Source organism: Mustela nigripes, chromosome 12 (genome assembly GCF_022355385.1).
Source record: "Mustela nigripes isolate SB6536 chromosome 12, MUSNIG.SB6536, whole genome shotgun sequence".
In the NCBI taxonomy this organism is placed as follows: domain Eukaryota; kingdom Metazoa; phylum Chordata; class Mammalia; order Carnivora; family Mustelidae; genus Mustela; species Mustela nigripes.
Window position 1 is genome coordinate 67,119,158 of NC_081568.1, and position 22,060 is coordinate 67,141,217.

General features: G+C 38.0%; 1 protein-coding gene across 1 annotated transcript in view; it reads left to right on the top strand.

The window, feature by feature from the left end:
* The window catches only part of SLC27A6 (solute carrier family 27 member 6), a 63,167-nt gene that overhangs the window by 22,232 nt on the left and 18,875 nt on the right, over nucleotides 1–22,060 (top strand). The window contains exons 3-4 of the mRNA XM_059416582.1: nucleotides 4,642–4,800; nucleotides 6,078–6,202. Coding sequence (XP_059272565.1) covers nucleotides 4,642–4,800; nucleotides 6,078–6,202 — 284 coding nt within the window. The remainder of the gene's footprint in view (nucleotides 1–4,641; nucleotides 4,801–6,077; nucleotides 6,203–22,060) is intronic.

Below are 22,060 nucleotides of genomic sequence, written 5' to 3' on the forward strand. Positions count from 1 at the left end.
AAGTGTGTTATTTAGCTTCCACAATTTGTAGATCTTACTTTCCTCTTGTTGCTGATTTCCAGTATTATACCATTGTGTTCAGAGAAGATAGTTGGTATGATTTCAGTCTTCCTAAATTTGCTAAGATCTGTTTTGTGACTTACGGCATGATCTACCCTGGAGATTTTTCCATGTGCATTTGAGAAGAATGTGTAATCTGCAGCTATTGGATGGACTGTCCTGTACATGTGTATTAGGTCAATTTTTTTAAAAAAATGTTCAATTCCATTGTTTCCTTGTTGATTTTCTTACTGAATGATCTACCCATTGTTGGTGGTGGGGTACTGAGGTTCCCTACAAGAGCTTATCAGCTTTTTGACTAAGGTCAAGTGCAAAGTACCCTACAATTATTGTACTGTCATGAATTTCTTCCTTAAGATCTGTTATTAATTGCTTAATACATTTAACACCTGTTAAATACATTGTTAAATTGCTCAATACATTTAACATCTGTGCTCAGGTGTTAAGAACATTATCAATTTATGATCACTGTATTTTCTTGAGGTACTGACCCCTTATCGTTTTATAATGACCTTCTTTCTCTTACTACCCATTTGGCTTGAAGTCTATTTTGTGAGATAAATGGCTATGCCTGCCTTCTTTTCATTTCCATTTGCTTGGAATATCATCTTGTATCCTTTCATTAGGAACTTATTAGTGTCTTCAGAGCTGAAATGATTCAGAGCATATAATTGGGTGTTTTAAATTTTAAATCCATGCAGCCACTCTGTGCTTTTTGACTGGTGAGTACAAACCATTTACATTATTGATAATGCAAGGATTTACTGCTGTCATTTATCTTTTACCTTTTGGTTATTTTGTGTCTCTTTTGTTTCTTTTTCTTTCCTTTTATGTTTATGTCTACTTTTGTAAGTTGGTGGTTTTGCATGTTGATTTGCTCAGTCTTGCTCTTTTTTATGTATAACGTCCCTGCTCTAGATTTTTGCTTTGTGGTTACCAAGCATTACATAAATATCTCCTAGATAAAATAATTCTTTTTTTTCTGCTGAAGCAATTAATCTTCATTCATCTACAAATGTTCCATCTTTATACTCTCTTATATTTTTCACGTCACAAATTATCTCTATATATGCTGTGATTTTATTACCAAGTTATAGTAGATAGTTATTTTTAAAACAATTTTCCTTTATCCTCTATGTTATAGTTAAGAGTTTATTATACTATTCTATAAAAGAGTTACAGTATTCCAATTCTGACTGCTTATCAACTTAATCAGAATTCTGTGTACTTTTGCCCTTTTGTGTCAGCTCAAAGAGCTCTTTTCAACATTTTATGTAAGTCAGGTCTCATGGTGGTGAACTCCCTCAACTTTTGTTTGTTTGGGACAGCCTTTATTTCTGCTTCATATCTGAAGTATAACTTTGCCAAATGGATTATTCATGACTGACAGTTTTTATCTTCCAATATTCTGAATATGTCATTCTATTCTCTCCTTCCCTATAGAGTTTCTGCTGAGAAATTTGCTGATAGTGTAATGGGGGTGCCATTGCAGGCTACTGTCTTTTTTCCCTTGGCCTCTTTTAAAAGTCTTTCATTATCATTGATTTTTTAGAGTTTTAGTATAATGTGTCTTGGGAAAAGTCTTTGTGCATTGAAATAGTAAGGTGTGCTATTAGCTTCAAGAGCTTGTATATTCCTTCCCCAGGAAAGGACGTTCTCAGCTATTATTTCTTTAAATAGTCCCTCTGGGGGCACCTGGATGGTTCAGTGGGTTAAAGCCTCTGCCTTCGGTTTGGGTCATGATCCCAGGGTCCTGGGATCGAGTCCCTCATCGGGCTCTCTGCTCAGCGGGGAGCCTGCTTCCTCCCCTCTCTCTCTGCCTGCCTCTCTGTCTGCTTGTGATCTCTGTCTGTCAAATAAATAAATAAAATCTTCTAAATAAATAAATAAATAAATAGTCCCTCTGCCCTCTTCTCCTTCTCATCTCTTTCTGGACTACCCATTATTCTTATATGGGCTTTTCTCATAGAATCAGATAATTCTCATAGGTTTTTCTTCACTTGTTAAAAATCTTATTTTCTCTCCTCATATACTTGAATCACTTCTGTATTTCTCTGTTCCAACTTAGTTATCCTGTCTTCCATATAATCTGGTCTATTTCCACTGCTTGCCTAATACATTTTTTCATACCATTTCTTGAGTTCTTCAGTTTGAGAATTTGATTCTTTTCACAATTTCAGTCTCTTTGGTAAAATACTCCTCATTAATTTTAGCTCTGAGATCATCATATTGTCTTTTTGAGTTTTCTTGTAGCTCATTGAATATCTTCATAATAACTATTTTAAATTCTGTTATCAGTTAGATTGCAGTATTCCATATCTTTGGTTTGGCTCATGGAAAAATTGTCATTTTCTGTTATACTCTGTTACCGTGATTTTTCATGATATTTGATGAAAAGTGCCTCTGCCACCATATTTGAAGCAGGACATAAACCTTATTTAGGCAAGTTTTTTGTTTTTGTTTTTAAGATTTTATTTATTTATCAGAGAGAGAGAAAGTAAGAGTACAAGCAAAGGGAGCAGCAGGGAGAGGGAGAAGCAGGCTCCTCCCCAAGGATGGTGCGTGATGAGGGCACTAGATCCTAGATCTGCGATCATGACAGAGGCCAAGGCAGATGCTTAACCAACTGAACCAACTAGGCATGCCGGTTTCGGGGGGTTATTTTTTTAAAAGATTTTATTTTTAAGTAATCTCTACACCCAGCCTGGGGCTCTTAGTCACAACCTGGAGATTCAGAGTCTCAGGCTCCACCAGCTAAGCCAGCCAGGTGCCCCCAGGCAAGGTTTTGTTTACTTTGATACCTATAGTTGAACACCTTGGTAGTTAGGAGCCCACCTTTTGTTTTCCAGAAGGTGGCGCTATAGCACCAATACTTGATTTCTCTACTGATGCTCAAAACACACACAAAATAGGCCAAGTGATGGTTGAGGTGGGAGGGGTTAAGTATGGCATGCCTCTGCCTTGGTAGGGGGAATCATCAAGTGTAAGCGGAGGGGGAGGTCCTAGAGGTCTATGGTTGGTTCTTTTGAGTCCTTTCCTTTACCTCTCTTTGTCTGCCTATTTCACTTCCCCTTTCCTCCCCTTAGTCACTGTGGTCTCCTCATTGAGAGCAACTGGTCCTAGACGCAGCAGCCCACAGGACCAGGCAAATTCATCACTCACCCACTCACTGCCTTCACCTTTGACCTTTTCTGCCAGAAAGGTCATGGCCCTAGCACCACCTCCCCTAATCTGCCACCTCTTCTGGGGTCCAGTTCACCCACATTCACATCCACGAGTGGATGGATCTCTGGGGTGTCCTTGTATGTTATACACAGGCACTTTTGGAAAGGAGGTAGTTATACAGGTCCCATTACTTGTATATCAGAAGGGAGAGAAAAAAAGGAATGACTCATACAGCCTTGCAGCCAACATCACTGTGGGAGTATATTTTGCTGTAGGACTCTAAGACAAGCTGAAAATAACAAGGAAGTACTTCAATTTAGGAAATACGTTGTGAAATTTGGGTCTAATTTTCTAGAATTGGGAAATAGAATCCAGTCAGGTGCAGCAGTAAGTGTGCAGAGCCACTGACATTAGTAACCCACCCTTGGCAAATGGTAAGTGAGACTGTTCCAGTATGGGGGTAGAGAGAAAGGCCACACTTAGGGCTGCTGGGCCTCACTTTTGATCCTGCCATTTGCTTACTCCTGTGCCTTCTCTGACTATGGTCTCTGCTTGCCTGTCTGGAACAATGGATGATACTCCTGTCACCATTGCGTATTGTGAAGCAAAGTAACTTTATCAGTGAGGTGGATTTGGTATGGGGTCCTCTGCCTGAGGACATCCCACAGATACTAGAACTCTTTGAACTGACAGAATAGAACTAAAATACCATTTAATCTAACAAATGAATTCAAGAGAGGATACTTACCATTATGAAAACAAGTTGTGTGTTGTGTATTCAAGAAGATATAGGTTGAAACATGAAATTGGTGATATTCAATCACAGATAAGGCACTTTCATATTTTATCATGTATTAACTGGATGTATTTATTGTGCTAACGTTATACTACAAAAGACTATAACAATATCGAAAATTAAAAACAGTATGTAAAATGTTTTATATGCTGATTATAACTATATATTTTTATAAGACTCCTATGGTACATAAAAGAAGACTAGAAAGAAAAAAGCAGATAATTTATGTTTGGATCATGAATGTGTAGAACTATTTCAACACCATTTAATATGGAATCTGATATGAAACATGACAGAATTACTGGTTCTTGAGATAGAATCTTAAAATTTTTCACTAGAAAAGGTCTACTTTAAGTATAATTTAGATTAATGCCATGATTTGCCTTATTTTGGGTGTACAATTTCAGATTTGGGGCATTTTTGTCATTCTTAAAACAGATATGACTCTTCTTTGAAGCCTATGGTATCTCAAACTATATAATTTTAATTTTAATCTTTTGGGTAGATCCAAGATTCTAGAAATAATTACAGCAGAAGCTCACATTTGCTTGGTCCCTACAAAGCACTTGTAATATGTAAACTTGCTTTCTATTACATATATCTCTTTTCTTTTCTTCCAGGTCTACCAAAAGCAGCTATAATCAGTCAGCTGCAGTCTTTAAAGGGTTCTGCTGGCTTGTGGGGTTTCGGTTGTACTGCTAATGACATCATTTATATAACTCTTCCTCTGTATCATAGTTCAGGATCTCTTGTGGGAATTGGTGGATGTGTTGAGTTGGGTAAGTTTTCATTTTCTGTTTGATGAGTATTCAAAATGCTTATTAACTTGTGTTTATTAAATTTTGAAACTCTGTCAGAGAATTCAGAGTAACTGTGGGCTTATTATATAGTTACAACATAATTTTTATTAAAAGGACCCAATTTTGTGATATACTCAGTCTATTCCTGAACTGAAGAGAGCAATGCCTTGGACATTTGGCCGCGTGGTTGGAGCTGGCTGTTGACCAGTCTTCCTTCTCTGTGTGGTCACTCATCCTTTGATGATCTACTCCCCACCTCCTTAAATGGTGGAAGGAGGCTTCCAAGAGGATGAATGTAGAAACTGTGTAGCTCTTAAGGCTTAACCTCAGAAATCACATTGATCATTTCACCTGCATATTGTTGATCAGAGCAAGTAACAAACCAGTCTAGAGTCAAGATATGAGGGGTAAGGAAACAGATCCTACCCTTGAAATACAGAGGTGGCAAATCCACATTGCATAGCAGGAATTGTTGAGGCTACCTTTGCAAACAAGGTACCCCAGGCTCCCATTAAGTCTGTTGGTAGCTTATGACTCAGTAGATTCTGTTCATAAACATGCTGAGATTATGTGTCTGGCCCCTAAATAATATATAATGGAGACCATTCACTACTACCTGTATATGTCTGAAATATAAAAAAAGTAATTTTATGGAGTAGTATATGTAAAACATGACCAGTGTCCAAAATAAACAAAGGCAAGAGTCAAGACATTAGCATTTTCCTTGGAACATAGTCATATGACTTACATTGTTGTGAAAATTAGGTTGTTACATTTAGGTTCTGTAGTCATCGAACTTGACTGGTGCTATCTTACCAATTCTTTCTTACCAACTCTCAACATCAAGAAATATTCAGGCAGCTTTAAGGTTTTAAAAATAAGTGTACATATTCAAAAACAAAGTAAGTGAATATTCTTGGTCTCTGTGAAGAAGACTGACCATTATCTATAGTCATGCTCTAATACTTTCAACTCCCCTACTTATTTTGACCTTGTCTTTCATCCCCTGTATTTCAAAAAGAAAAAAAAAATACATTTGCAGTCAAAATGCAGAATTATAACATGTATTTTTTTAAGTTTATTGGATTGTAAGATTAATGGTTTCAAATGAGCTTGATATAAATGGCCACTGAGGGATTACAAAAGCCTTGAAGTTGAATGTAAGTGTTCTAGACGGGGCAACATCATTTGTGTTTTATGTCACTTCTGCCCTTGAATATTTTCCCCCAGTGCCTGTTCTTTGCCTTTTCTCATAGGAGCTACTTGTGTGTTGAAGAAGAAATTCTCAGCAAGTCAATTTTGGAATGACTGCAGAAAGTATAATGTGACTGTGTTTCTATATATTGGAGAACTTTGTCGCTATCTTTGCAAACAACCTAAGGTAAGAGGGATCATTTTCAGAAAGGAAAAATAATTTCAGAAAGAAAAACGTATGGAGAGAAAAATAATTTGTGTGTGTGTGTACACAAAGGTGGAGACCTTCCAAAACATAGTTTGACTGACTTACAGAGATGCAAGTCAGAGGAAATAAAACGAGAGCTCTGCGTGATTATACTGAACTGCTTTACATTATGACAGGATAGGAGACACTTGCAATCCAATCCACTTTATGTTGAGACTGATTAAGATTTCTGCAAATGTAGTACACATCCAATTATGAAATTAAATGCCTACTCTGTACACAGAAAGTGGTTACTGCAAGGCTGAATTAGATCATCTTTCAAAATGCTCTTCTCTAAAAAATAAAACAAAACTAATGATATTGAATATACTTGTTTGTTATTTTTTTTCTTTTGAATAAGTGATTACATTAGTCTGTTTGGTTTTGATTTTAAGTTAAAAAGAAATTTTGCTTTCATGTGTTCTTGTCTCCCCACCTGAAACTGTCATTCCCACAAACAACTGATAAATTGGCCCTTTCTGAAAATAGACAAGCAGAGAGAGTTGCAAGAGCCTGGGGTTAGTCTTTATTCATTTGTTTGCGATTTTGCCTTCAGAAATTCTTTTCCTGGTCTTGTTTGTGTTTTGAGATGCTTATGTTTTACCTGATTTCTTAAAACATTCTTGAGGCTACAAAGAAGTGAGCTTCTGTCATCAAATCCACACCACCCCACGAATAATGGTGATTGGAAATGCCTCCCTGTAAGGGGCAGGCAGCAGAAGCTGATGGCCAGTCCTTGGCCTTTGATAAACCCCCTTCCTCATGCATCACCTTTGCCATCATCATGCCAGCCTAAGGCATGGATGGTGGACTGGGATGTCTTTTCTGGCTAAAATATGGACATGTAATTCTTCCTTTATCCTCAGCACAGCTGAGAGTAGGCTGGAAGCATTTAAATTAGACTTTGTTGAAGAGATGGGATTACACAGGGAAGGAAAACACAAGAAGAATGTGAAACTGGATAGTTTTATTTACAAAATGCTTTTATTCACTTTAAGCTTGACTTTTACCATGTAGAGAACTCCTCTAGCTCCTGACCTACTCCCTTTGTGCCCAGAAGCCATCCTTCTTCTTTTCTCAGTCAGGAGTGCTTCAAATAGCTATAGATTCCCTAGATCCATCTCTAAGACAGGGAGTCCCAGAGAAATGTTTTAGACTTTTGGCCTTCATTTTCTTTAGGGAGACTTAGCCAATGTCAAAGTTGTGGTCTTATCTTTAGAGTCCTAGTGGAATAATTAATTATAATTCCACAACCTGGTATATCTTCTTCTTCTCATTGTGTTGTTTGGTGATGTGATGTCTGGATGAGGATAATTTGGGGAATTAATGTCCTCCAGGAAGATAGAAGCCTCCTTCAGTAAAGGACAAATTGGGTACCACATAATGAACTTCTTCACAGACTTTCTAACTACACCCCTAACCATTCCTTTTTCTCCTCATCCTTCAATAGCAACAGTAGCTTTTGCAGGGTTATTTGCTCAGTAAGTATGTACTGAACAGTGGAACACATGCATTTTTTTTCTAATGTTTTACTCTGTTAAATGATGCTGCAATTAGTGTCTTTATGCAATGTAGCCAGTAGAAGGGCTCAGAAGTGAAGGCAGTCAAAGGACATGGGTATTTTGGCAATTTTTAGGGCACATTTCCAAATTGCAGTTCAAAATGGTTAACATGATTTAGAATCTCATTGATGTTGTGAGAGTATACTTATTGTGCATATGGTCTCTTTATCAGGACCGTGTGATATTAAAAATAGTGGTTTCCCAGTTATGCTTCGTAAAGAACTAGAACCCGCTTCAGAGTTCCTCAAAAGTCACTGAAGGATAATGAATAGGGAAAAATAGGGCAATCTTCACAGTCTTTCAAATATGTTGGATGAAACGCGGTTTGCTAGGGCTTCTTCTTCTTCTTCTTCTTCTTTTTTTTTTTTAAGATTTTTATTTAGTTGAGAGAGAGAGAGAGAGCATGAGAAGGAAGAAAGTCAGAGGGAGAAGCAGACTCCCTGCTAGGTAGACAACACAATGCAGGACTAGATACCAGGACTCCAGTATCATGACCTGACCGGAAAGCAGATGCTTAACCAAATGAGCCACCCAGGTGTCCCTAGAGCTTCTTAATAATATTTTGTTTGAACAAGGAATGTCTTGGGGTTTTTTTTCTTTCTTTTTTTGTAATGGGGGAACATTTAATTTTATTTATGACTTTATGGATAGAAACAAATATATTTTTAACTTCTTTGTTCAGATTACTAGCAAGGTTGAATAATTAGAAAATTATCAGTAGTTCTCTTTAAAATGTCTTTTCCGAGTCTTTTACACATTTATGCCCGTGGCACATAATATTTTATATGTTTGAGCCACCATTTCCTATAATAAAGATATTTATTAATAATTTGTCATGTTCACTACAAATCTTTTTTCAAAGCGTTTTTGTTAGAATTTTTTTATAAAAAGAATATTTTGAGCTCCTGAATTGGGAATGAATTAATTTGGGGAAAATGCTATAGCCACAGAGAATTTGAGAGAACTGAGAATTGAAAGTAGAATATCTGATTTTTCTTTTAGTTAATGAAATAGTTTCATTCTTAAGTAAAGTACTTTGAAGAAAAGACAGTGTTTTTAACATAATCTCTCCGCATTTGCCTGAAGACAGTGGAGGAGGAGAGAGGGGAAGTAAAAAATAGCTTTGCTCAAGGAAAAAGTGATCATTTTTTTTGAGCAACAATTCATTGTATTACTTAATCCCTTTTGTTGATTTCACACAGAACAAGAACAAGCAGTTCTTGGCATTAAAGATTAGGGAAAGAAGAAAGCCATTCTGGTAAGACATCTGACCCCTTTAAGGAGGTCTTGTTTTTTTTCAGTCCAATATTTATTGCTTTCAGTGAACTTCTACAGGCAGGGGCCACATCTGCTCGGTGGCACATCAGGGGCTCCAGGCACAGCCGAGAGTGAGTGGGTAACCAGATCCACTAATTTCAGAGAATTAGAAGTGGATGTGTCCCTACACCCTGGTTTGAGGGACCGTAGACATTTGTTTAATATAAATCCTTAACTAAAAAAAAAAAAAGCAAACCACATATTCTCTAAATACATCCAGATTTGTTCTCCATCCAAGGGTAAGGAATATATTCCAAAGGAGGTTTACCTGCAGGCAGAATTCATGGTCTGAGTGCTTAAAACAGAATTCCTGGTTGCTTTTAGTTAATGACATCATATTTTAAGTCTTAACTGAGGTTCTTGGAAGAAAAGATAGCGTATGGAAACAATCTTTAAGCAATGACCTGAGGCAAATTAAGGAGGAAGGATGGAAATAAATAGAGCTTTGCCCAAAGCTGTGTGTGGTTGTCCATAGTTGAATAAAAAACACCCTAGAGTTGGCCTTCCCTGGATGGAAGCTTTTATCACCCCGCCCCCAACCAACCCTGTCTTTTTTCTCTTTTTCAAAAGTCCAGTTACAAAAGTTCCTTTGGCATAAACATTAGATGTGCCTCAAACTTCTGGCAGCAGCATTACCCTTTTTTAAAAAGCCACGGTACTGATTCTTCTTAGTCACGGAGGAGTGGAGTAATTATTCTCTTCCCTGAAGAATAGGAAAACAGCATTCCCCACATTCCAGTCTTTCAAGTCTTCTGCATTACTGAAGCAGCGTCATACACTCTCTGATTGGATCAGGTTCTTTGTTTTCCTAGCATTAGTGCTGCCTTTCATATTGGTTGGTGAGGAATATGGTGGCATGCTATACATCAATGATCCTCTGTGGGATTCCTGCACACTTCATCTTCTTTAAATACACTCTGCCTGAAACTGCCAAGAGTTAGCAATATCTAGAGATAGAATCTTACCTGTCACTCATTTGGTCATTCGAGTAATATTGCAGGTTTTGGTATACAGGGGCATATAAGACAAGCCATCTTTTCTCATGATACTCATGCTCTAGTTTGAGAAGGGAGAACATACAGCAGCCAATACATGAAGGAAAGTGACAATGGCAAGTGTTTTGAAGATACAAAGAGGATGAGGAGGAGGAGATGGTGGGTGGTGAGGGTGTGGCATTACTAATGAGGTTGAGGGGTCAGGGAGGGCTTCTCTGAAATGGTGACCAATGAGCCAAGGAATTGGTATGGCAAGTGTGATCCAACCATGAAAAAGCTGGGGGATTACAGTCACAACAGAACAAAGTGAAAATGAAGAAGCCCACAGAGAACACAGACTGAATATTTAGAGAAGGAAAGGGTGGCTAGGCCACTCACAGACCAGATCTTGTAGGGCTCAATATGTACCATGGAGGAGAAATGTGGATATCATTTCCAAAAGAGCATTTGGGAAAAGATGAAGGCAAACTGAAAAAAAGAAACTATACTGATTTGGAATCTATTTGAAGGAAGGATAACAAGACTTTTAACTAACAGGGTTAGATTTTCAAGACTAACTAACAGGGTTAGGTGGTGAAGTAATAGAATCAATGATGAGTCTCGGGTTTTTGGTTGAAATGGGTAAACTGTGAGCCAATGTTAAACTGAGATTTAAAGAATTAAAATTAAATTTCTTTTGCACTTGTTAAGTTTGGTATGTTCATTAGGCATTCAGGTAAAGAAGTGGAATTTGTAGTTGGATGTAGGCATCTGGAGCCCAAAGCCTACAAAGGGCAGGATATAATTAACCAGGCAAAGATTTATGTATGTAATATCAGTTTTTCAAGTTAATATTATTATTTAGGCAATATAGTTTGTATCAATGTAAAACACCTATGTTTTGACATTCTGAAGGCATATCCTATACTTTCTAGTACATGTATTTTGGTATATGTTTTTTAGTGAATATATCTTCTGTACGTTACATCCTTTTTCTCTCTTCTATTTTCTTAAAAGCCAGAAAGTTCACTAGGAACTAGATAGTATCCTTAAGATTATGGATACCTTCATTAGAGTGTGTTAAAACTTTGACAAAATGGGGCGCCTGGGTGGCTCAGTGGGTTAAGCCGCTGCCTTCAGCTCAGGTCATGATCTCAGGGTCCTGGGATCGAGTTCCGCATCGGGCTCTCTGCTCAGTGGGGAGCCTACTTCCCTCTCTCTCTGCCTGCCTCTCTGCCTACTTGTGATCTCTCTCTGTCAGATAAATAAATAAAATCTTAAAAAAAAAAGAAAAAAAACTTTGACAAAATGGATTACAGTTGACTTCCATTATGAAAAGGGAGATATTTTACAGGACCCGGATATCTGATAAATATTTATTAAATGTTGGTCATTAAAAGCCATACTAATTTTTTTACCAGCAATGTTTAGACAGTCATGCAGGGCACCCATAAGTGTTTGCTGGGCTTTCTTTAGGGTAACAAGTTGTTACCCTAAATGTTAAATGGTTAATGTTATGTTGTTAAATGACAATAATCAATTATCAGCACTGCAAGATTTTTTAAGACTTCAATTTGAAAAAACATCTACTCTATTTTTTTCAAAGAAAGCCCATCGTTTCTTCCAAACTTTTAAGAGTTTTCCTTGTCATATTTAGGGAAGTGGGGATGAGGAATATGGAGATTTGTCAAAGAATACAATTCTAATAGAAGGGACTAAATTACACTAAGTTGACGTAGAAGAATACATGCATCTTAATGGGTATATTAAAAACATTCGTTTTTCTATCATGTTTTCATTTCTTTAGTTTCTACCTAGTTTATCATAACATTTTCCTCATTCCACATCTTGTAAAAGATGTAGTTTATCAAAACATTGAGCTCTGGAAACTTTTCTCATTATACTTAATAGCCTCTGAAGAATGACATTTTTAAATTAATATGAGCTTTAATTCTTATTAAGATGTTCTACATTAGTTTTGCTATCATTTCTGATGCTGAAACACTCAAAACAATTGATTTTATCTCCAAGACCTAGTCATTTTAAGATATTTATACTTTTTTTATTTCTTGAAGCATTTTATTATATGATTGAGTAAATCATCTCTCTTTTAAAACTGTTTTCCTTAAGTAAATCAAAGATATGTTTAATATTCTCATAGTAGATATAAAAGTGTTTAGAAAATTTGACAAGTTCCCAGAATCTTTTTTTTCTGCTTAAAAACTACAAATATAGAGGGACACCTGGGTGACTCAGTCATTAAGTGGTTGCCTTCCGCTCAGGTCATGATCTCAAGGTCCTGGAATCGAGCACCAACAGCAAGCTCCCTGCTTAACAGGAAGCCTGCTTCTCTCTCTCCCACTCCCCCTACTTGTGTTCCCTCTTTTTAAAAAAAAAAACAAAAACTACAAATATAGAAACATAGTCCTTAGAAGGACTCAGATAGGAATAGCTATGGGCTGCCTAAATGCTAGAAAAATTAGCAGGGAATTAATGAATATTTTGAAATGTTTTAGACTGTGTGTATTATTAACGGGTTTTAATACGTGCTAATTTTAATATTTAATGATCTGTATTTCATGGATAGTAATGCCTATAAAATCTACATATCTTTTTCTATTTGCTTATACCATTCATGTTATAATTTCCATTAAGAGTACACATATCTCTTAGTTGCTGAATTACCCAACAGATAGGGGTACCTGGGTGACTCAGTCAGTTAAGCATCAGACTCTTGATTTTGGCTCAGGTCACGATCTCAGGGTCCTGGGATCAAGCCCTACCTTGGCTCCAGAATCAGCGGGGAGTCTGCTTCAGATTCTCTCCCTCTCCAGTTCCCTCCACTCTTGCATGTGTGTGCATGTTCTCTCTCCCTTCTCTCAAATAAATGAATCTTTTAAAAAGATTTCCAACAAATTTACTTGATGCAGAAAGAAAATAATGCATTGACTATGGAATCAAAAGACACAGGTTCAATTTCAGACTCTTGTTGTATGACTTTCTGCTGGTCACTTCTCTTTGAGCCATGGTTCCCATTGTTATATAAAATAGGTGGCAGCACCCACTTGTCCTCATTTGCCCCCTGCTTCTCATAATCCAGTTATGAGATATACATTAAAAAATCTAAACTGAGAAGCCCAATACAAATGAAAGAAACTATTCTTAAAACAGAATGTAGTAATGTTTTCTGCAAATGTCATTGTAAAATTAGAGTGATTTGTGTGAGTATTGAAAATAATTGGTCTTTGACTAATGAAAATCATACTTTAATTATAAAAGCCAGCTTAGGGGCGCCTGGGTGGCTCAGTCAGTAAAGTGTCTGACTCTTGATTTAGGCTCAGGTCATGATCTCAGGGCAGTGAGATGGAGCCTGCCTTCAGCTCTGCACTGAGCTTGGAGCCTCCTTAGGATTCTCTCTCTCCTTTCCCTCTGTCCCACCTCACCACCACTCCCCACCTCATGCGCAGGCACTCTCTCTCTCTCTCTCCCTCCAAAAAAAAAAAAAGAATGAATGAATAAATAGATAAAATGAATAAAATTTGTAAAAGCCAGTATAAATACAGCATGATAATTTCAAAGTACAACTTTAAAATACTAAAATGGTAATAATTTTATAACATGATGCTTTTCACAAATAAAAATACTAAAAACAGAAATATAAAGTTAAAAATCCTGACAGTATGAAGCCTGTTTCCTCTTGGGTTATATACTGCTTTTACTGTAAATGTGGTATGTGGGTGAGGTTTTCCTATAGTTCAGATTGATTTAACATTTTAAAATGTACCTTCAAGATTCTTTGTATTATGATATATTTGCAAATTTTCAAATTGTCTCTTTCTTTAATAATGTTCCTGATGTCCTTGCTATGGATGTATAAAATGTATAAAATCAAGGTAAGAAATAGCCAGTCTTCAGTGTATAAGCACAAGAATCTTCAGCAAATAATAAATGGCCAGAATTTTCCAAGTGATCATTTTATTCCCAATGGAAAAAAATAATAACTTTATATTAAACATATCAGGGATCTATTTCCAACCTTTCCATTAATTTACAGTGTCACATCAGGCAAGTTATTTCATTTCTTTGCCTGTTGGAAACAGGGATCTTGAAATTCAAGCCTAACTTCTGTGTCTCGAAAGCTTTGTGATCTGGAGCAAATTATCTCGCTTTTCTGAGCGGCTCCCACCTCAGTTTGGTCATCAATAAAATGAGTGTAGTAACAGTTATATCTGGGATTGATGTAAGGGTTAAGTTGTTAGGCACAGAAATTCACATGGAAACAGTGGTGAAGGGCTCTGAGAAGAGACCTCACAAAATGGTTTTTATTATCACAGCAAATATGCCGAAGTTGAAGTTCTAGTCTCCAGCCTGACAGGTTCAGATCTCCCTTTATCAGTATAGGTCTTTAGATTAGACTAATATAGACCAAGCTCAGGAGTGCCAGTTGGTAGCTTTAAATCGTCTCCATTGCTGGGTCTTCACTAATCTTCCTGACCTGTAAATGTTCACAGTGCCCACCACTTGCAATCAAACATTTCTTTTCTCTACTCTCACTCTCTGGGTAGGTTTCTGGCTGCAAATACCACCCAGAGCTTAACACTCAAGGGTGTGTCTCCAGCTGTGTCTTCTCCCTTGATTTCAGGTATTAGATACCTGCCTTCCCACTTGACATCCTCACTTAGAGATCTCATGGCATCTGATCTCAAAAATGGCCAAAGCTCAATTTCTTCACTACCTCTTCCATCAAGATGGAAGATGCCCTTCTTGCCCCATCCAGGTGCTCAGTCACACAGATCCTGGACTCTCCCTTGGAGCTTCTCTTTCCCTCTCTCCCCATCTAATCCATGAGCAACCCCTGCAGATTTGACCTTCAAATGCATCTGGAATCAAACCTCAGCTTACTGCTTCCTTGCTGCTCTCATCTGAGCCAGCTCTAGCTCCCCCTGTTAGTTTAGCTCTGGCTGGCTTCTTCTTTGCCCCACTCTTGTCCCCTTCTATTCCATTCTTGCATAGCAGTTGGAATGATTCAGTTAAAATGGAAGTCAGGTTGTGTTCCTTCACCATTAAAATCCTTCTGGTGGTTCACTTGGAAGAAAATCCAAATTCCTTTAGAATGGACCACACAGCTCTCTATGTGGTCAGCTCCCCTGATAGCGTTTCCCCTCCTCCCCACCTCCCTGCCACACCTGCTGTCTCTCCTTGTTTACTCTACTACAGCTTTGTTGTCCTCCCTGTTTTTCCTTCAATATATCAGGGCTCTCTGTTCTTTCCCCTTGAATGTTCCCTCAGATACTTGCATGGCTCAGTCCCTAGTCCATCCACATCCCACCTCCCAGGTGAGGGTGTCTCTGACCACAAGTCCTACTAATATAGGTGTGGTCACCTTAGCAACTCAGAGGGTCTCATACCTAAATTTGGTACAGATGTTGAGACTTACATGCACCAAACATGCACCAAGAGAATGTGAACAGGTTTATTACTCACATAATGGGACTTTCTGGGGAGAGCAGGCTAGGGTCCCAAGGATATCCAAAAATAACTTCAGAAACCTGGGAAAGAGGTAGGTTTGGCTTTTACTGTAACAAGAAGAAGGCACCAGGGCAAATGGTCTTGTGCACGTGGAACTGCTTGCATACTTTGAGCTTCCTATTGCTGCCAAATAAAGGAACACTGGGTGATCTCATCAGCTTGCCCAGATGTGGGGCAGGGGAAGAAAGCTATTAGCTATTAGCAGTCAGTCATCAAGAATGAAGCCAGACTCCATCACAATGCTTATCTCATGGTGTTCTTTCACTGCTTTGTTTTTCTTCACAGAACTTATTACCATATTACAGATTTTATATATAATTGTTCCTTATTCTCTCTTAATCTTCCCCTTCCCCTCTTATCTTCTCCTTCCAGGAAAGCAGGGAGTTTATCTTCTTCATCTAATGTTATACCCTCAGTACTCATTATGGTACCTGACACATAACAGGTGCTCAATAAAAATTCGTTGAATTATTTTTAAAAAACACAGTAACAAATAATAATGAGCCTCATTGCTAGGATACCTGTGTGCTCCTGATCAGCACAATCTTTCACTGGTCCCAGCCTGCCTGGTAAGCTCAGTTATAATCAGCAAGTCACATTCCTGGGGAGGACAGAGCTCCCTGAAGGAGTTTGGATAAATCAAAAGTTTGCATCCTTGCATGGAGGGAGTCAGACTGCTGCTGTATCCCGCTCATAGCAGAAATTATCTTGGTCATGGGCCCCTGCACTTTTCAGAACATTTCATTAATAAGTCAGCTTAGTTGTGGCTTAGGTAACCCTTTCTCTGGGTTTCCAGATCGAACTCTCTTTATATCTACACAGCTCCCTTGTCTTTTTAGTGGTTAGCTCTCATTCAGGTTTAAGGCACGTCTTGCATAGAGTCTTGGAGCCAGTCCTTGTCAAACAAGGCAATCTGGAAATGTCTCTGGTCTGCAACATGGCTTTCCCTCTACCCTTGAGCTCCCTAGAGTGCTGCCAGGTTAGAAGACACCTGTTCAGAAGAAGTAGTCTGTAAATGGCCATCCCTCTTACTGTTTTATCTAGACAGGGAGTTTGAAATAAGCCCACAGTATGGTTGCTTTCTGCTGTAATACTTGAGATCACACAGCTCTTTTCAAGCTATGATTTAGGCCTTAAAATAGTTTGTTGAACTGAGAGCTGGCATCTCTGAAACCATGACCTGCCCAGCTCAGGCTGGAGAGGAAGCATGGCGAAGACTTTTAGGGGCAGCTGGAGCCCACACTATGTTAGCAGGGTATGTCTCTCCTTTTAAATACTTTCTGGCTCTTTCTCAAAAGAGGCCTCCACCCGGGCCCCACCCCCCCCCACCATTCCTTTCCTGCTGCAGTAGAAGAAATTTTGCTATTTTATGCCTTTTATTTTTTTTCTCTGACCATGTGTTTGCATTTAGTGTTACTTGGTACCCATTCTGTAATACCCCGCTGGCTTGCTGCCTTTTTTTTTTTTTTTCAATATATTGATATTGGAGTATCTGTGAAGGCAGCAAACTGTTGGAATATAGTTATTCTTACTCTGTGGGGTGTGTTGGTGTGACACATGTGCATGTGGGTTTTAGAAAAAAAAAAAGGTCTTAAGTAGAATCAAGATGGAAGGGTCATAAGCCCTATCATATGCTGTTATGAATTTCCAGTGATCCTTTAGTAATTAGACCATACTTCTGTTTTGCACATTAAGCAGCTAGTTACCTGAGGCAGATAGTTTCGGAAGGCAGAAATGGTTTGCCCCTTTGTTTTCACTGTTAATTCATACTGCTTTTCTGTGTCTCTGTCTGTCAACAAACATGCTTTGTTTCTGAGAAATCAAGGTTGATATAAAATTACCTGTATGTAAGCAGAACCTTCAGACTTACACTTTTCATAGGCATATGAAGAGCATTTAACTTGGCTGTGTTTTTGATTTTCTGGGTAGGATTAAGCCCGTGCTCTGGAAGAAAAAGACTTTGTTTCTAGGAGGGCATTGTTAGAGGCCTGTGCATTTCAGCAAATGAGTATGTGAATGTATGGCTCAGGAGGAGGAAGCTATAGTTCAAGCACTGCCTGGCATCTGGCAGCTGGAAAACGGCTCCTCCTCTGAGAACGCTTTGACGAAACAGGAGCCTTGGTCCACTGGGTGTGAGTCTTGTCCTGGTACGGACATGGTCTGTCCACATTGGTTTGGGTGGATGATACTAAAAGGCAAAGGGACACTGCTCTACTGAAACCCGGGACTGTGGCATCTCTATATTAAAAGGTGTGACTCATCCAGCAGATTCTCTTTTAAATTTCAAATGGGAGCTTAAATGTCTGGAGATAAAAATGAGTACTTTCTGTGTATTGTAAAATGGTTTACTCTGTGTGTGTATGTGTGTGTGCACACGCATGCAAGTCTATAAACATTTAAGCACTGACTACTGAATTATAAACTCATGTTTTGATTGCTTTCTATTCCTAAAATCTTGGGGGAAATACTTGGGAAAATAGAACATGGGCTTTGCAGGGGTTTGAGCTGTTTTTTTCCTCTCCTCCCTTTCTTTCCTTCCTTCCCTCTCTCCCTCTCTGTCTCCCTTTCTTTCTTTGATTTGCCTTCCCTCTCTTTCTTTCTTCCTTCCACAAGTATGCTGTGAACATCTTTTGTGCACCATGTACTGTCCTAAGCAATGGAGCACCACAGAGGAGAGAATAGGCTACAGCCCCTGCCCACATAGCACTTTCATTTTAATGTGTTCGAATTCTGTGTCTTATTTCATGCCTGTGACCTTGGACCTGAACTTCATATCCCAATGTGCAAAATGGGGATGATGCGTCTTATTTTCTAGGGTTGTCATGGTGATTAAAATGAGAAAGTACAGTAACCTGAACATGGGGGCTCAAACATATCCACTCCTTTTTCTCCTGCTGTTGGGCTGCAAACATGTCTTTTGTTCCTGTCCCACACCCTGTGGATTTCTGCGTTTGTCTCCTTTTTCTGTGTGTTTCTATCTCACTTATTTTTGCTTGTTTGCTTCTCTGTTTGCTTGTATCTCTGTGTCTCAGTGTACAACTGTGTGTCTCTGTGTGTGCACCTTTCTTTCTTCAAGTATGTCTCTATCTAGTTTATCTTTTTTTTTTTAACTCTCTCTCACACCCTCTGTGTGTGTGTGGTGGGGGAAGAGTGAGACAGAGAGAGAGAGAGAATGTGTGGTGGGGGGATAGAGAATAAAAGAGAGCAAGATCAAGCAAGAAAGAGCAAGCATCCATCCCTGTGTTTGCACTTTTGTCTCTTCATCTCACTTAGTGCGTGGGTTTCTCTACATCTCTGTGAATGTCTCTCACGTTGCATCTCTATCTGAATTGGCCTTAAATGAGACATATCATTATGTGAAATTTTAAAAGTTACACTTTTCTCACAAATTTAATTCTAGATGAATATAATTGTTAAATGTAAAGAAGATAGTCTTTTTTTTTTTTATGTTGGATGGGAAAGGAGATTTTTAATCACAAAGTAAGTAAAAATATTAACCAAAGAGAAGAATAATATATTTAATTATAAAAAAGATTATTCCGCGTGTTCTTACCAAATTAACATTTTAAATTAAAAGAATTCTTAGTTCATACCTTGAAGAAGTATGATGTAAATAAGATGTCCTTTCTATACAATAATTTTGGCAACAAAATCATAAAAATTGATAACTATTATGTTCTTGGAGGGATCTATCTGAATGAGCTGCAAAGATTTATAGACTGGATATTCACTCAGGTTTCTTTATATAGGTGAATATTGGAAAACAAGGTAATTATCCAAAAATAGGTCATAGTACATAAATTGTACACATGAAAAATCCTGTTTTTGACACTTAAGAGGCAATATCTTAGGATAATGTTCAGAATATAATATTAATAAAGAAGGATATGTAGCTCAAATGCAGTATGATTATAACTTTTCATTACATACATGGTTCTATGAAAATAATGTTGGTGTAGTAAGATTACAGATTTTTTAATTCCTTTTAAAACTTTCCCATGCTTTCCAAATTTTCTATGATGTGCATGCATTTCAAAATCAGAAGAAATACACCTCTCTTTTTTTCCCGTAACAGTAAAAAATGAATCAGTTCATCTTTTCTCATACCCCTCAAAGCATAATCTTCTGGGTTTGTTTCAGAAGTGAAGACCAGTGGTGCCTGGGTGTCTCGGTCAGTTAAGGGTCTGAGTCTGCATTTAGGCTCAATTTGTGATCTCAGGTCCTGGGATAGATCCACCAGTGGAATTGTGCTCAGGAGGGACTCTCAGGATTCTTGCCCTCCCCCTGACCACATGCTCTCTCTCTCTCTCAAGTAAATAAATTTAAAAAGTAAAATAAAAGGGAAGACCATAAAATAAAGATATCTTAAGAGTTACATAAGTGAAAAAAAAAAAAGAGTTACATAAGTGGATTTGATGTTTTTAGACAAAAGCCTTACCCTAGTATTGATAATACAATTTTCTCTATCAGTCCAATCATTTTTGGATGAATATTTAGCCTCATTTAGTAAGCTTCTCTGGCTGTAGCACACACAGGTTAAAGTCTGTGGAATTTGGTTTATAAACACCTTCTTACTATTTTCTGGAGTGCGCAACACATTTTATAAGTAATGATACTTGCTGAGACTCATCTCTGACCTGGAAAGCATCCAAGAGCTATACTATACAAAAGATTGTTCTCTGTTCAAGCAGAATAAACCCTAAGATTAGCAGCACTACTGTCTTGTACAGAAAAATGATAGCAGAAAATCCAAGAATGAAATCCATGGCAGGTTGGCCATATCCAACATGCCCATGGGAGGTGGGAATCAGTACACAGCTGCTCCTCTGTCTTGAAAGGAGCTGCTTGTATCTTGAGTGAGTTTTTTTCTCTGTCTGCAGAATGTTTACCTTCAACCCTTTTGATGCGGGGCAAAGGAAATCAGCAGCTTGGAGTCTTATTTTCAATATATCCACATTCTTGCTTGCTTCCTAGTTTATTCTTTTAATTTAATTTTTATTTTATCAAATAAGGAATTCTATAGTTTAAAAAAAAACAAATAGTACTCTCAGAATAAAGGTAACCCCTTGCTGTCAATACTTGATCTCTAGAAGTAAACCCCCTTCATTATTTTAACATATTTCTGGTTGTTATCTAGTCATATATTTCTCAATAAAATATGTATGTTACTAATTTTTTGATTTTTTAGTTTTAATTGTCATCTACCTGGCTTTCTCCTCACATATTCTTATAGATTGTTTCTTCTTCCTCTTTGGCACCAATATAATTACCCTGATAATCAGGTTTTTAAAAGTTATTATAAAGAAATTATAATATGTACAGTTTATTCACAGCTGAGGCATATCATGTAATTAAAAGATCATTACCATTTTATTTTTTCAACTTTTCATTTCTAATAATTGCTTCTTAGAAAATCTGGCTTTATAAACACCCAATGAATTAGGATCTAAATGAGTTAGTATTGAAATACTCTCAAACTCTTCATTGAAGCTGAAATTTCTCATTATGATTTAACAGCACTTGGAGTATTTTTAAGTAATTCTCTTTATTTTTTTTTTCTTTTTAAATAAAGATTATTTATTTATTTATTTATTTGACAGAGAGAGAGATCACAAGTAGGCAGAGTGGCAGGCAGAGAAAGAGGAAGGGAAGCAGGCTCCCTTCTGAGCAGAGAGCCCGATGTGGGGCTTGATCCCAGGACCCCGGGATCATGACCTGAGCCAAAGGCAGAGGCTTAACCCACTGAGCCACCCAGGCACCCCTATATTTTTTCTTTAAAAATAAAAAGATTTTATTTATTTATTTGAGAGAGAGAGAGTGAAAGTGAGAGAGAGCATGAGAGGGGAGAAGTTCAGAGGGAGAAGCGGACTCCCCATGGAGCTGGGAGCTTGAAGCGGGACTTGGTCCCCGGACTCTGGGATCATGACCTGAGCCAAAGGCAGTTGCTTAACCAACTGAGCCACCAGGCACCCTTGTTTATTTTTTTTCTTGAAGACCATCCCCCTGGATAGCTTCAAGAATCAGCCATTGTCCCACCAAATGTGAACAGTATTCTGATTTCTGTCACTACAGATTAGTTTTGCTCTGAGATCAGAGCAGAAGAGTTTAATGATCTCACCATTTAGTATTCATACTTTTCTGTAACACTACTGTCTTCAGTAGATTCCTCAACCCCAGACTGGTGACTGTCTGGATGGACTTCTCCAGAAAGTTAGTCTCTGGTATCTGTATAACAAACACGTAGCGAGGGCAGACACCCAGATAAATTGTCTATGTTGGAATATCTAAGGGTCCAGGGACTACTTAGACATTTTCAACCAAGCCTTCTACCTTCCTCATTCTTTTTGCTGTTTCCGTAACACCTCAGAGCATGTTTTGTGTTTCCACCTGCAGGCCTTTATGCCAGCCCTTTCCAC